Source organism: Equus asinus, chromosome 5, assembly GCF_041296235.1.
Source record: "Equus asinus isolate D_3611 breed Donkey chromosome 5, EquAss-T2T_v2, whole genome shotgun sequence".
NCBI classification, from domain to species: domain Eukaryota; kingdom Metazoa; phylum Chordata; class Mammalia; order Perissodactyla; family Equidae; genus Equus; species Equus asinus.
The window spans coordinates 71,022,483-71,034,278 of NC_091794.1; the positions used below are offsets into that span (position 1 = coordinate 71,022,483).

At 51.4% G+C, this 11,796-nt stretch overlaps 1 protein-coding gene across 10 annotated transcripts in view; it reads left to right on the forward strand.

Annotated features, from left to right (window-relative positions):
* Positions 1–10,989: 10,989 nt before the first annotated feature.
* The window catches only part of LRP8 (LDL receptor related protein 8), an 81,943-nt gene continuing 81,136 nt past the window's right edge, over positions 10,990–11,796 (forward strand). For 3 of the 10 annotated variants that reach the window (XM_044770832.2, XM_014844324.3, XM_070509890.1), the window contains exon 1: positions 10,995–11,311. In XM_044770832.2, the coding sequence (XP_044626767.2) occupies positions 11,200–11,311 (112 nt within the window). In that variant the 5' untranslated portion in view covers positions 10,995–11,199. Of the gene's footprint in view, positions 11,312–11,796 lie in introns of all 10 variants that reach the window. The other 7 variants (XM_044770820.2, XM_044770823.2, XM_044770827.2 and 4 more) reach the window with 5 other exon arrangements.

The window sequence follows — 11,796 nt, forward strand, 5'->3', positions numbered from 1 at the left end:
GAAGTCTGCTGTTCCCAGGCCCAGCTTTAAAACCCCTAGTGCAACAAACACCCTTTGCTCTTTTCTTTGCCTCCCATGGTGACAAAATCAGGAAGCTACATTATACACAGTGGCCCTGTAAGAGGGAAGGAACTTGGATCCCCGAGTGCTCACGTGGAGGAGAGACGCTCGGCAGAGACACTGACCACACCGCATCTGTGTGAGCAGGAAATAAACTTTTATTGTAACCTCCTTGAGCTTTCAGGATGTATTGTCACCTCAGCAGAGTCTGCTCTGTTGGAGGAAGGAGTGGGTGGGGTCTGCTCCAAGAACAACGGGGGCTCACACTCATGGACAGCTGACCAGGTTCCAGGCCCTTTACAATCCAATTAAGGTCGACACTTTCCTCATCCCCATTCTACAGAGTAGGAAACTGGAGGCCCGGAGAGACTGAGCCACTTGCCCCAGGTTACACAGGTAGGATGTGGGGCGAGGCTGGGATCTGAACCCAGGAAGTCCTCCACCAGTGCCTGCACACAAGATCACCAAGCCATTCAGATCTCAGTGTGTGTACTCACAGGTGTGTGGGGGGCAGGTGCAGGATGCCAGAGGGGAGTGGGCAGAATAGTAAAATTTCTCTGTTGCTTTGTCCCCGTCTGTCTCTCTGACTCTCTCTCCCCAGTTTCCTTCTTAATCTCATTTGATATGACTCTTCCTGACCTCATAGTTCTCCTTGCCTCGCTTTAATTCTTTCAGTGCCTCCTCGCTGCCTTCAGGATACAGCCCAAGATCCTAGGCTTGGCATTCAAGGCCTTCCAGAGTTGCCTTTTCCTGTCTTGCCTCCCACTGCCGCGGGGCCCTGTGCTCTGTGCTCTACTTAGGTTGAACGGTGTGAACTACCCCCCAGAGCCCAGCCATCTCCTCCCCGCCCCACGGCTCCCTATGTGTCGTTCTCTCTGCCTGGAGCACTCTCCTCCGCTTTCCCCCTCAGCTCCGGGCAGGCCTCCCCGGCTCCCCGGATGGGGCTATGCTCTCTCCTTTGCAGCGCCACAACCCAGGCTGTCCCTGCTCTGATCCTCTGGGTTGTCATAGTGTCCATCTTCGCCTGAACTTTGACAGCTCCTCAAGGCACAGAGGGGACATCAGTGACCCTGGGTGGACCTGGACTGTAGGTGAGGTTTCAGGGACCCTGGAGGATGGTCCCACATAGAGTGACAGGTGGAGAAGTGGACGGGGTGGGCCAGGGTAGGGCAGAGTGTGAGGACTAGGGCGTGCGGAGGTCAGAGTGGCCAGAAAGGGTCACCTGAGGCCCCAAGGACAGATACCCTCACTGGTTCAGGGGAAGCAAGGGCAAAGCCACAGGCATCCTATTAGACCATGGCCAGGTTGTGGCCACAGCATTAAAGATTACCTATATTACGTAATAATAATTACATCCAAAAGAGATGGATGGTGCATCTTTATGAGAAATAAATAGGCTAGTCATATAATTTATTATCCAAATCAGGACCTTTCTGAGAAAGAAAGGGGTTGGGATGAGTAATTATGTTGGGACAACAGGTGTGAATCAGGATTATCCTGGGCACCCTGGGTGTATGGCCACCCTGGATAGGAAGGGTGACAATGGACACCTGTGACCCCAACTTGAGTGTGACAGAGTGACTGACACTGTGGTCTTCTTCCTTGTCCCCTCCCCCTGCCGTCCCTGCAGAAGTAGCCACATCTCCAGGTTTGTGTGAAGCATTTCCTCCGTGAAAAAACAAACAAACAAAACCCTTGTATCACATATGTACGAAAACCTAAACAGTAGAGTTTATTTTGCTTGTTTCTGAGCCCCATGAATGATGGGTCGTGTTGTGTGTGGTCCTATGAGATGAGCCTTCCTTCCTGGGCATTATGTTCCTAAGATGCCTTCACCCATTGGGCTGCAGCTGCGTCGGACTCATTTCCACTGCTGTAGAGAATGTCATCACGTGGAGATGGCACTATCTATTAATTCGCTTCCCTGCTGGGGACATCAGCTTGGTGTCCACGTTTTGCCTTTATAAACAATGCTACTAGGAGTGTCCTTGTCTGGGTCTCCTGGTGCCTGTATGCAACAATTTCCCCAGGATTTACTCTTAGTAATGATGTCACAGTTCCACAGTGGTGGCAGCAACTGTCACCGCATTAGGAGCCTAGAATTCTGTTGGCTCACATCCTCACCAACGCTTGTCACTGTCAGACTCCTTTTCTGTGGCAAGCCTCATTGTGGTATTAACTTGCATTTTCCTGGTTACTATAAGGTTGACCATCTTTGCTTCAGGTTTATTTTCCCCTCATATTTCCTCTGGGAAACGCCCGTTCATATCTTTTGCTGTTATTTTAATTGAGTTGTTTGTCGTCTTCTTATCGATTGGTAAGAGTTCTTTATGTATTTTGGGTAGTGATGTTTTGTTCATTATTCATACTGGGATATAATCTCCCAATTTATGGCTAATCTTTACAATGAGAAAAAAATTAATTTGGAGGAAGCAGAGACTAGGCATGGTGATAAATATCTTAGCACAAAAAACAACAAAGCATTATTAACATTAACATCTTCAAAGAAATAAGAGAAATTATTGTATTCATGAAAAAAGAACCAGACACTATGAAAAAGGAAGAGTCAGAGAATAACTAAGAAGCTCTTGGAAATATAAGAGAAATTTAAAAAGCAAAATTCTGTAGAGGGTTGAAGAAATTTCCCGGAACGGAAAACAAAAAGAAGTGAAAAAAATATAAGAAATGTAGAAGACCAGTCCAGGAAGGCCAATACTGGAATAATTAAGGAAATCCAGAAAGAAGAAAACGGAGAAAACAGAGGCAAGGAAATCAGTATAGAGGTAATTCTAGAAAATTTCCTCCAGACTGAAGATGAGCTTCCAGACGAGAGGACCCACTGTGTGCCCAGCACGATGAATGGAAATAGACTGACTCCAACACACACTGAGCACACAGGAGCCTAAAGCTTCCTGAGAGAAAGAACAGGGTTCCTATAAAAGATTAAGAAACAAAACGGCACTGGACTTTTCAACAGAACCTAGAAGACAATGGAGTAAGACTTCAAAATTCAGAAAGAAAATTATTTCCAACTTAGAATTCTATACCTAGTTAAGCCATTGATTAAATATGAGGCACATTTAGAAATGCAAGGTCTCAAAAAATTTGCCTCAGATACCTCCTTTTAGAAAGCTGTGGGTAGAGGTTCCCCCAAATAAGGTTGTGAGTACAGAAAGAGGAAGACACAGGACCTAGAATCAAGAGATTACACCCAGGAGAAAAGTGCAGAGAAGTGTCCAGACGACGGTGAAAGGAGAGCCCGCGAAGAGAGCCGAGCCGCCTGCCTCATGAGCAGCCGTCCAGGGACCGTCAGGAGCCAGCTGGATTTCTTCCAGATACTCCACACGGATGATTGTACAAGAGGAGATTTACACAAATGAGGGCGAGGTGGGGAATAAAGGATGAATACATAGAAGACTAAGCAAAAAACAAAGCAACGAAACAAAAGTATCAATTATAATTACAGGAAAAACACAAAGTTGTGTAGGAAAAATATTAATCAAGGCACACTGCAAATAGCATTTATTTTGTTATGATCACATAAAAATCCTTTCAAGATATGACACCAAAGCAGATGCAACAAACGAAAAAATAGATAAATTGGACAACATCACAAATAAAAACTGTATCAAAGGATACAATCAACAGAAAGAATAGGCTGCCCACAGAACAGGAGAAAATATTTGCAAATCATATATGTGATAAGGGGTTAACATCGAATATATAAAGAATTTCTACAACTCAACAACAAAAAAACACAAACAACTCAGTTAAAAAATAGGCAAAGGACTTGAACAGACATTTAAGATTACAAATGGCCAACACCCACACCCGTTAGGACAGCTATTACTGAAAAGAAAACAAAGCAAAACAAAAACTAACAAGTGTTGGCAAGGATGTGGAGAAATTGGAACCTTTGTGCACTACTGGTGGGAATGTAAAATGGTGCAGTCATTATGGAAAACAGTATGGCAGTCCCTCAAAAACTTAAAAATAGAATTACCATATAATCCAGTAATTCCACTTCAGGGCATATACCCAAAAGAATTGAAAATAGAGACTTGAGACATTTGTACGCTCAGGCTCATAGCAGAATTATTCACAGTAGCTAAGAGGCAGAAGCAACCCAAGTGTCCATCGATGGATGAAGGGATAAACAAAATGTGGAATATATATACAGTGGAATATTATTCAGCCTTAAAAAGAAAGGAAATTCTGCCAAATGCCACAACATCGATGAACATTGAGGACATTATGCTCAGTGAAATAAGCCAGCTGTAAAAGGGCAAATACTTTAACATTTCACTTCTACGAGGTCCCAGAGCAGTCAAATTCGTAGAAACAGAAGGCAGAATGTGGTTGCCAGGGGCTGGGGATGGAGAATGCGCAGCCATTGTTTAATAGGTTCAGAGTTTCCGCTGTGCGAGATGAAGAGAACTCTGTGGATGGACAGTGGTGATGCTTGCGCAACAGTGCGAATGTACCTCATGGCGCTGAACTGTTCACTTAAAAATGGTTAAGACGGTAAAACTCACATTAAGTGTATTTTACCACAATTAAACATGATTTAAAAAAACTTTTAAAATCACACAATCCCACCCACGTTGGAGGACGGGGCGGGGGCTGACCCGCAGAGAGTGAGTGTGGTGTCTGTACGTGTGCGTTTAGGGTGCTGGGGGTACGTAAGAAAGTGAATCCTCGTCCTCCTGGTGGGAAGTCAAAAGATAGTGCCTAAAACTGAAAGATCAAGAAACAGAAATAAGTGTGTCATTTAACGACAGGGAGGTAAATTCCAAAAGAATCAGCTAGAGGCGTTGAAAGGGTTTGCTTCTGGGGAGAAGGAAGGGGAGGCGGAGAGTGAACGACTTCTTCATAATGAGCCTTGCAGAACTACTTGATTCTTTAAACTACGTGAAGTAAAACTCCGATAAGAAAAAATTAAATAAAAACTAAACCCAAACAAAAGCAAATGGAAAATTGCTGAGCCTCCCCCAGAAGGCCCTGGGACTCAGGCAGGGGCGCTCAGTGGGCACGGGCTGAGTCACAGGGCCCGGGGCCACCAAGTCACCTCGAGGAACCCGTCATCGGGGGCAGAGTGGCCAGGGCTCCCGCCTCCATCCTTTTCCCCAGAGGAAATGGGGGACCTGGAGCTAGCGGCCCTGAGAAAAGCGAGACACATCTGGATGGACAGGGGAGCACTGTTTATTTGAATAAGCACACATTATTTTAATGTGTATTAGAAAAATATAATTAGCATATCAAACCTGTGATTTCATGGAGCTACTGCTTAGGATGAAGCTCAATTTGCTAACTGAAAGGATTTAAAGGAAAATGCTCAGATGACAGTAGAGGTGAGTGGAAATGGGGAAAGGCATTCAGGGGGGATGAAAATGACTGGCCAGGGGAAATATCGACTTAGTCCAACCGCTCATGTTAGGGAAGGCCTTCTGGCTGTTGCACTCCCATACAGTCCCTTACCACGTGGAATAGGGCTGACCTGTTTTACCAACAGGAGATTGCAGAAATGATGGAGGGTGACTTCCATCGTTAGGTCGTGAAAGATATTGTGACTTCCTCCTTGCTTTCTGTCTCTCTCTCGGATCCGTGACCATGGGGCAGGCTGGCCGCCATGTTGAAAGGACACCCAAGCAGCATCTATGATGAAACCCTGAGTCATTCTGCCAACAGCCAACATGAACTTGCCAGCTATGGGAGTGGGACAACCAGGCCCTCCAGCCCCGGTTCACCCTTCAGAAGACCACAGCCCAGCCAACGTCACGACCCAACTAGGCTGCTCCCAAGTTCCTGCCCACAGACACTGTGAGAGATAATAAATATGTATTGTGTTAAGTGGCTACATTTGGGGGCATTTTGTCATGCAGCAATGGATAATTAATACTCTTAGGGAACATGTCATCCTGTTTTATGGATGAGGAAATCAAGGCACAGAGTTCAAATAACTTGTCCCAGGTCACACAGCTAACAAGTGATTTAAACCATGGCAGTTTGGATCTGTATGAAGTTCACACAGTGAATTAGGAGCCTTTTACAGGGGCCGCCCCGTGGCCGAGTGGTTAAGTACGCTAGCTCTGCTTTGGTGGCCCAGGGTTTCACCGGTTTGGATCCTGGGCACGGACATGGCACTGCTCATCAAGCCATGCTGAGGCGGTGTCCCACATGCCACAACTAGGACCCACAACTAAAATATATAACTATGTACTGGGGGGCTTTGGGGAGAAAAAGGAAAAAAATGAAATCTTTTATTAAAAAAAAAAAGAATTCTTTTACAGGATGAAGACACCCTGTCTAGTCAGAGATAGAGAAATACAGAGGGACTGTGACAAAGAGAAACTGGCAGTTGGCTCACAGCGCAACGTGAAGGCCTTGGGCTAGACGTCTGTAGAGTGAAGGCAGCGGACAGTGGCAGAGCTCTGCTGCCTTGCAGCTCAGCTGTGATGGGCTCAGGGCGCTGGTTTCTGACCCTGGCTGAGCGGGTGACATGGCCGTGGGTACCTGGAAGTGGGAATCTGACGTCTCTGAGCAGCCCCCTCTCCAGGGCCCTTATCACCCTGCACTGTCACTCTCTGCCCCCAGACAAGAGGTCCTCAAGGGCAAGAATAGAGTCTTGTTCATCTTTGTCCCTGCGTAGCAAGGCCAGCCAGAGCAGGCTGGGGGAGGTGTATGCAGAAGGCCCCCTGGCCCTGGCAAGAGTTCATATGTCACACTTTCCTTTAACAAGTCATCACTGGGGACACAGCAAGGACCAGGATGACCCAGTTTCTCACTTGAGGAGCTCCTCATTGGATGGAGGGTCCAACAATGACAGCCCAGTGGGATCACAGAAATTGGGACACACAGTGTTGTGAGAGCCTAGAGGAGCAGGGAAGACCTCTGGGGGAGGCTGGAAGCCTTCCCAGAGGAGGAGGCATTTGAGTTGAGGCCCAAACGATGAACAGAAGTCAGCCATAGCGAGTGTGTTCTAGGCAGAGGGTACAGCCTGGCAGAGGCCTGAAGCTCCCATCTTGGGGGGCAGGATAAAGGAGTGGCGTGTGCATGGGGTGGGCTGCTGGGCCTCTGGTGGCTCTGAAAGTGCGACATGGAGGCCTGGGAGGGACAGGGTGCCACGCAGACAGCAGGTGAAATGTCGCCTATTTCTGTCTCAGGGGGAATTCATGGCACTTGGGGATGGGTTTGAGGGTTTTCTTGGGGAACCTGGGAGCAGGCAAGGCCCGTATGATTGAGTCAGCCCTGGGTGGAGAGAGAGGACAGGTGAGGACAAGAAGTCACCCAGGCAGCAGAGGCTGTGCCAGGACCTCAGCACCCATTTGGTGTCTGGCGTGTGCCAAGGGCTGGGCTTTCTCCATTTGCTCCTCACTGAAATTAACCCGCTGACGTGCCCTGAAAAATTCCCAATTCTTCCATCTGGGTTCGAAGGCCGGCTCCGCCATTTAACAGCTGTGTGTCCTCCCCATTCCTCACTTTGCTCATCTGTAAAATGGGATAAACATAAAACCTGCCTCATGGGGATACTGTAAGGACTAAATGAGTTAAAGCATTTCAAACACTTAAGATGGTGCCTAACCCCCAGCAAGGGTGCAATAAGTATTGGCAATTATTATTACTTGGTAAAGTTTCCTTTTAACTTTTTCAAGTATTTAAACATCATTTATCTAATGCTTGTTATGTGCCAAGCCTTGTATTTATCCTCCGAAAACAAGAATGAGTAAGACTTAGTCTTCCGAGGGGTGCAGGAACCTTGAGCAAACATTGGCCTGCTGTGTCTGGACCAGGGACGCAGCAATGCAGGAGGGCTGCTTCCTGTTCCCAGGGAGTTTGCAGGCTGACTAGGGAGAGAGGGAAGTGACCCAGTTGGGTGGGGGCTGAGAGGAGCCTGGAGAACCTACGAGGAGGGGGCTATCGAGAGACGAGGAGCCGTCCATTTTGGCAACTGGACGTGTGTGAGATGAATAAGCAAAGACCCCCTTTGGAGGTGAGGTCGAGGAATTCCTGGGCTCAGTCTTTATTCTTTGAGGGTTGGGAGGTCATCAGGGGTTTTTGAAAAGGGAATTTATGTTTGAACCGCCTGCTGTGCATACATAATCTCATCTAACATCATCCTCACAACCCTGTGAGTCCTGTCATCATTCCCATTTTATAGATGAAGAACTGAGCCACAGAGGGTAAGAGAGTTGCCCAAGGTCGCTTAGCCAGGAAGGGAAGGAACAGACTTAAACCCGGGCCGTCTGACCCAGAGCCCATGTTCTTAATCTCTCTGTCATGCTGCTTCTGAACTTCAATCCACACAATGATCTTAAAACTAGAATGAACTGGGGCCGGCCCGGTGGTGCAGCGGTTAAGTGCGCACGTTCAGCTTCGGCGGCCCGGGATTCGCTGGTTCGGATCCCGGATGCGGACATGGCACCGCTTGGCACGCCGTGCTGTGGTAGGCTTCCCACATATAAAGTGGAGGAAGATGGGCACGGATGTTAGCTCAGGGCCAGCCTTCCTCAGCAAAAAAGGGGAGGATTGGCAGCAGTTAGCTCAGGGCTAATCTTCCTCAAAAAAAAAAAAAGAAAAGAAAAAAACCTAGAATGGACCTTGGAATTCTGTCTCCCCACTTTGCAGATGAGAAACTGAGGCTCAGAGATGGGGACTGACTTTCCTAAGACGACAGAGTGAAGGAGGAGGGGCTGAGCTGGAGAGGTCAATCTGGGATGCAGGAGGGGCTTCATCCTGGGCTCCACAGTGGGCAACACTGTGCTTAGAACAAAATCCAAACTCCTTGATCAGGGCCTTGCTGACTCCCTCTGACCTCACCTGGTTCACCCACCCTCTCCTCATCACCACCCTCCAGCCTACCTCAAGGCCTCCGCACCGCTATTCCCTCTGCCAGGAATGCCCTTCCGCCCGATCTTCATGTGGCTGGGCTCTGTCTTCGTCCATTTGGGCTGCCATAGGTATTTTGTGGCTTATGAACAATAGAAATTCAATTCTCACAGGTCTGGAGGCTGGGAAGTCCAAGGTCAAGCTACTGAAAGATCAAGATGCCCAAAGATTTGGTGTCTGGTGAGAACCCACTTCCTGGTTCACAGACGGCCGTCTTCTCGCTGTGTCCTCACGTGGCAGAACGGGCCAGAGATCTCTCTGCGGCCTCTTTAAAAGGGCACTAATCTCATTCATGTCCTCATTGCTTCCCAAAGCCCCACCTCCAAACACCCCCACACTGGGGGTTAGGTTCAGGATAGGAATTTTGGGAGGACACAAACATCCCTCTACAGCAGGCTCCTTCCTGCCATCAGCGGAATGTCACCTCTGCAGAGAGGCCCTTCCTGATCACCTCTCTAGAGCTACCTCCCATCGCTCTCCATCACTCTGCTTTATTTTTTCCATAGCAGTTACGATGATCTGCAATGATCTTTTTTCTTTCCTTGCTTTTGTATGTCTCTCTCCCAACTAAGACGTAGGCTGCCGGAGAGCAAGGAGGAATCTATTTCCACACCGTATCCCCGGCCTCCGGCAATGCCTGGCACTAGTAGGTGTTCCCTGAGTTTTTGTTGAAAGCACACTTGCATTTCACTGTCTGCCTGTGGATGGTCTGTCTCCCATCAGTCAGGGACCTCACCAGGGCTGGTAGCATGTCTGATTCGCCTTGGCACCCTAGGCCCAGGACAGGGTTGACACAGAGCAGGGCTGGAATATGCTTGTTGGATAACAGAATGAACGAAGGATAGAAGGGGTAATGGCAGGAGCACCTGCTGCGCTCTCTGAGGTCTGCAGCTCTCTCCTGTGGGGCAGCCACAGCCATTGCCAAGGGGGCTGCCCTTTGTGGGAAGTAGTAGGGCTCAGGAGGCTGCCGATGCGGCAGAGTGGCTTCCAGGCCTGGGGCTAACAGCTCCTGAAGCCCCTTTTCCTACCCCTCTGCCATGGAGGTGAGGGGGCAAGAGGGGATGGGAGGGCAGACCTACAGTGGACCTTGGCACCTGTAAGCCTGTCTCTTTTAGCGGTCGATGCCCCCAAACCTCATTGTCCAAAGAAGGTTGTGTGGGTTGGGCCTGGCTTACCAGCAGGCAGCTAAAACCCAGTCCCAGGTCTTCTCTCCAAACCCTGCAGTCTGGCACGAGTAAGGCAGCTCTGTGACCTTCCAGAGGAGGGGCCTTCTCATTCACGCAGAGGCCAGCAGGGATGGACAGAGGCCCTGGGTGTGTGTCCCCTACTAGCAGGGATGACATGTCCCTTCTGTGGGGCCCCACAGTCCTGCTCTCTCCATCACAGCAAGAACTAATATGTTGTCCCTGCCGGTCCCCTTGATTGTCTGCCCGTCTCCCTGGCGCCATGGAGAGTACGGAATAAGGAGGAGTGAATAAAGCCTGTGGGCCAGGCCCAAGCCACCTGCTCGCATCCTTGGCTATGGTCACATGAGCGTGTAACATGCACAGATACACATGGGCACATTAACTGGCTACACGGATGTGCAATAGCTGGGTGGGAGCCGGTGAGGGGTGCAGAGGTCCAGTCCCCCTCCCCCAGTTTCTCCCTGATCACACACATCCTGGTACCCCAACTCCTATCTATCACCCCTCCTGCTCCATGTGCACACTGCAGAGGCCTGCGCACCCGAGCACGTTCTCTTCCCTCCGCCCAGGTTCACTCGTAGGCATCCCTCAGCCTGTCACCTCCTCCAGGCAGCCTGTGCTGCTTCCCCTGGACGGTGGGCTACCTTTGGGGGCAGGGGCCTCGCCCGGCTCATCCCAGAGTCTGCAGCGCCCAGCACGCGGGCAGGCCCAGAGCAGGGTCACCGAGCGCCGGCTAGGGAAGGAGGGGACCAAGGACGCAAGGGAGGTAGGGCAGGAGGCGGCGGCGGGAGGAGCGCAGGGCAGAGGCGGCAGCGGGGGGCGGCGCGCACGCCGGCGGCGGCCGCCCAGGGCCGGGGCCGCGCGCCCAGCCTGAGCCCGCCCCGCCGCCGAGCGTCACCGAACCTGCTTGAAATGCAGCCGAGGAGCCGGGGCGGGCGGCAGCGGCGGCGGCGGCGGCGGGGGCAGCGGCAGCCCCGGCGCCGCGGCAAGGACTCGGCGGGCTGAGGCGCGGCGGCGGCGGCGGCACCGGGTGCGTGGGGCGCAGCGGCCGGAGCCCGGGGCCGCCATGGGCCGCCCCGAGCGGGGCGCGCTCCGGCCGCTGGCGCTGCTGCTGCTGCTGCTGCTGCTGCGGCTCCAGCATCTCGCGGCGGCGGCGGATCCTCTGCGCGGCGGCCAAGGTGCGTGCGGCCGGTCCCTGGCCCGGCTCTGCGCCGCCACAGTCGCCGACAAAGCGCGGCCCGGCGCTTTCCACCGGGGGGCGGGGGGCGGCGAGGCCCCTGAGTCCGGGCCTGGCCGAGGCGCCCGGGTGGGGTAGGCTCCTCGAGACCCCGCTATCCCTTCATTTGCCCTCGACCCCCCGCCCCCCGGCTCCCTGTGGCGTGGGCTCTGGCCTCGGGCACCTGCTCTTGGGGGATGGGCGCAGTGGGGGCCTGGCCTGCCGGGAACTTTGCGGGGGATGGTCATTGACGGTTTCGGGTGGGCTGTGTGATTCTCGCCGTTGGGGTTTATTGGACGCGCGCGCTCTGCGGCGGCCGTGAGCGGAGCCTGGCGACTTCCCTGCCTGACAATACGTTTCCGGGGAACTCTGCGCGTCGCCTTGAAAGAGGGGCTGCATGCGAGGGGGATGTGCCCGCAGCGCCCACTGCGTGTGTCCCGGCGTTTC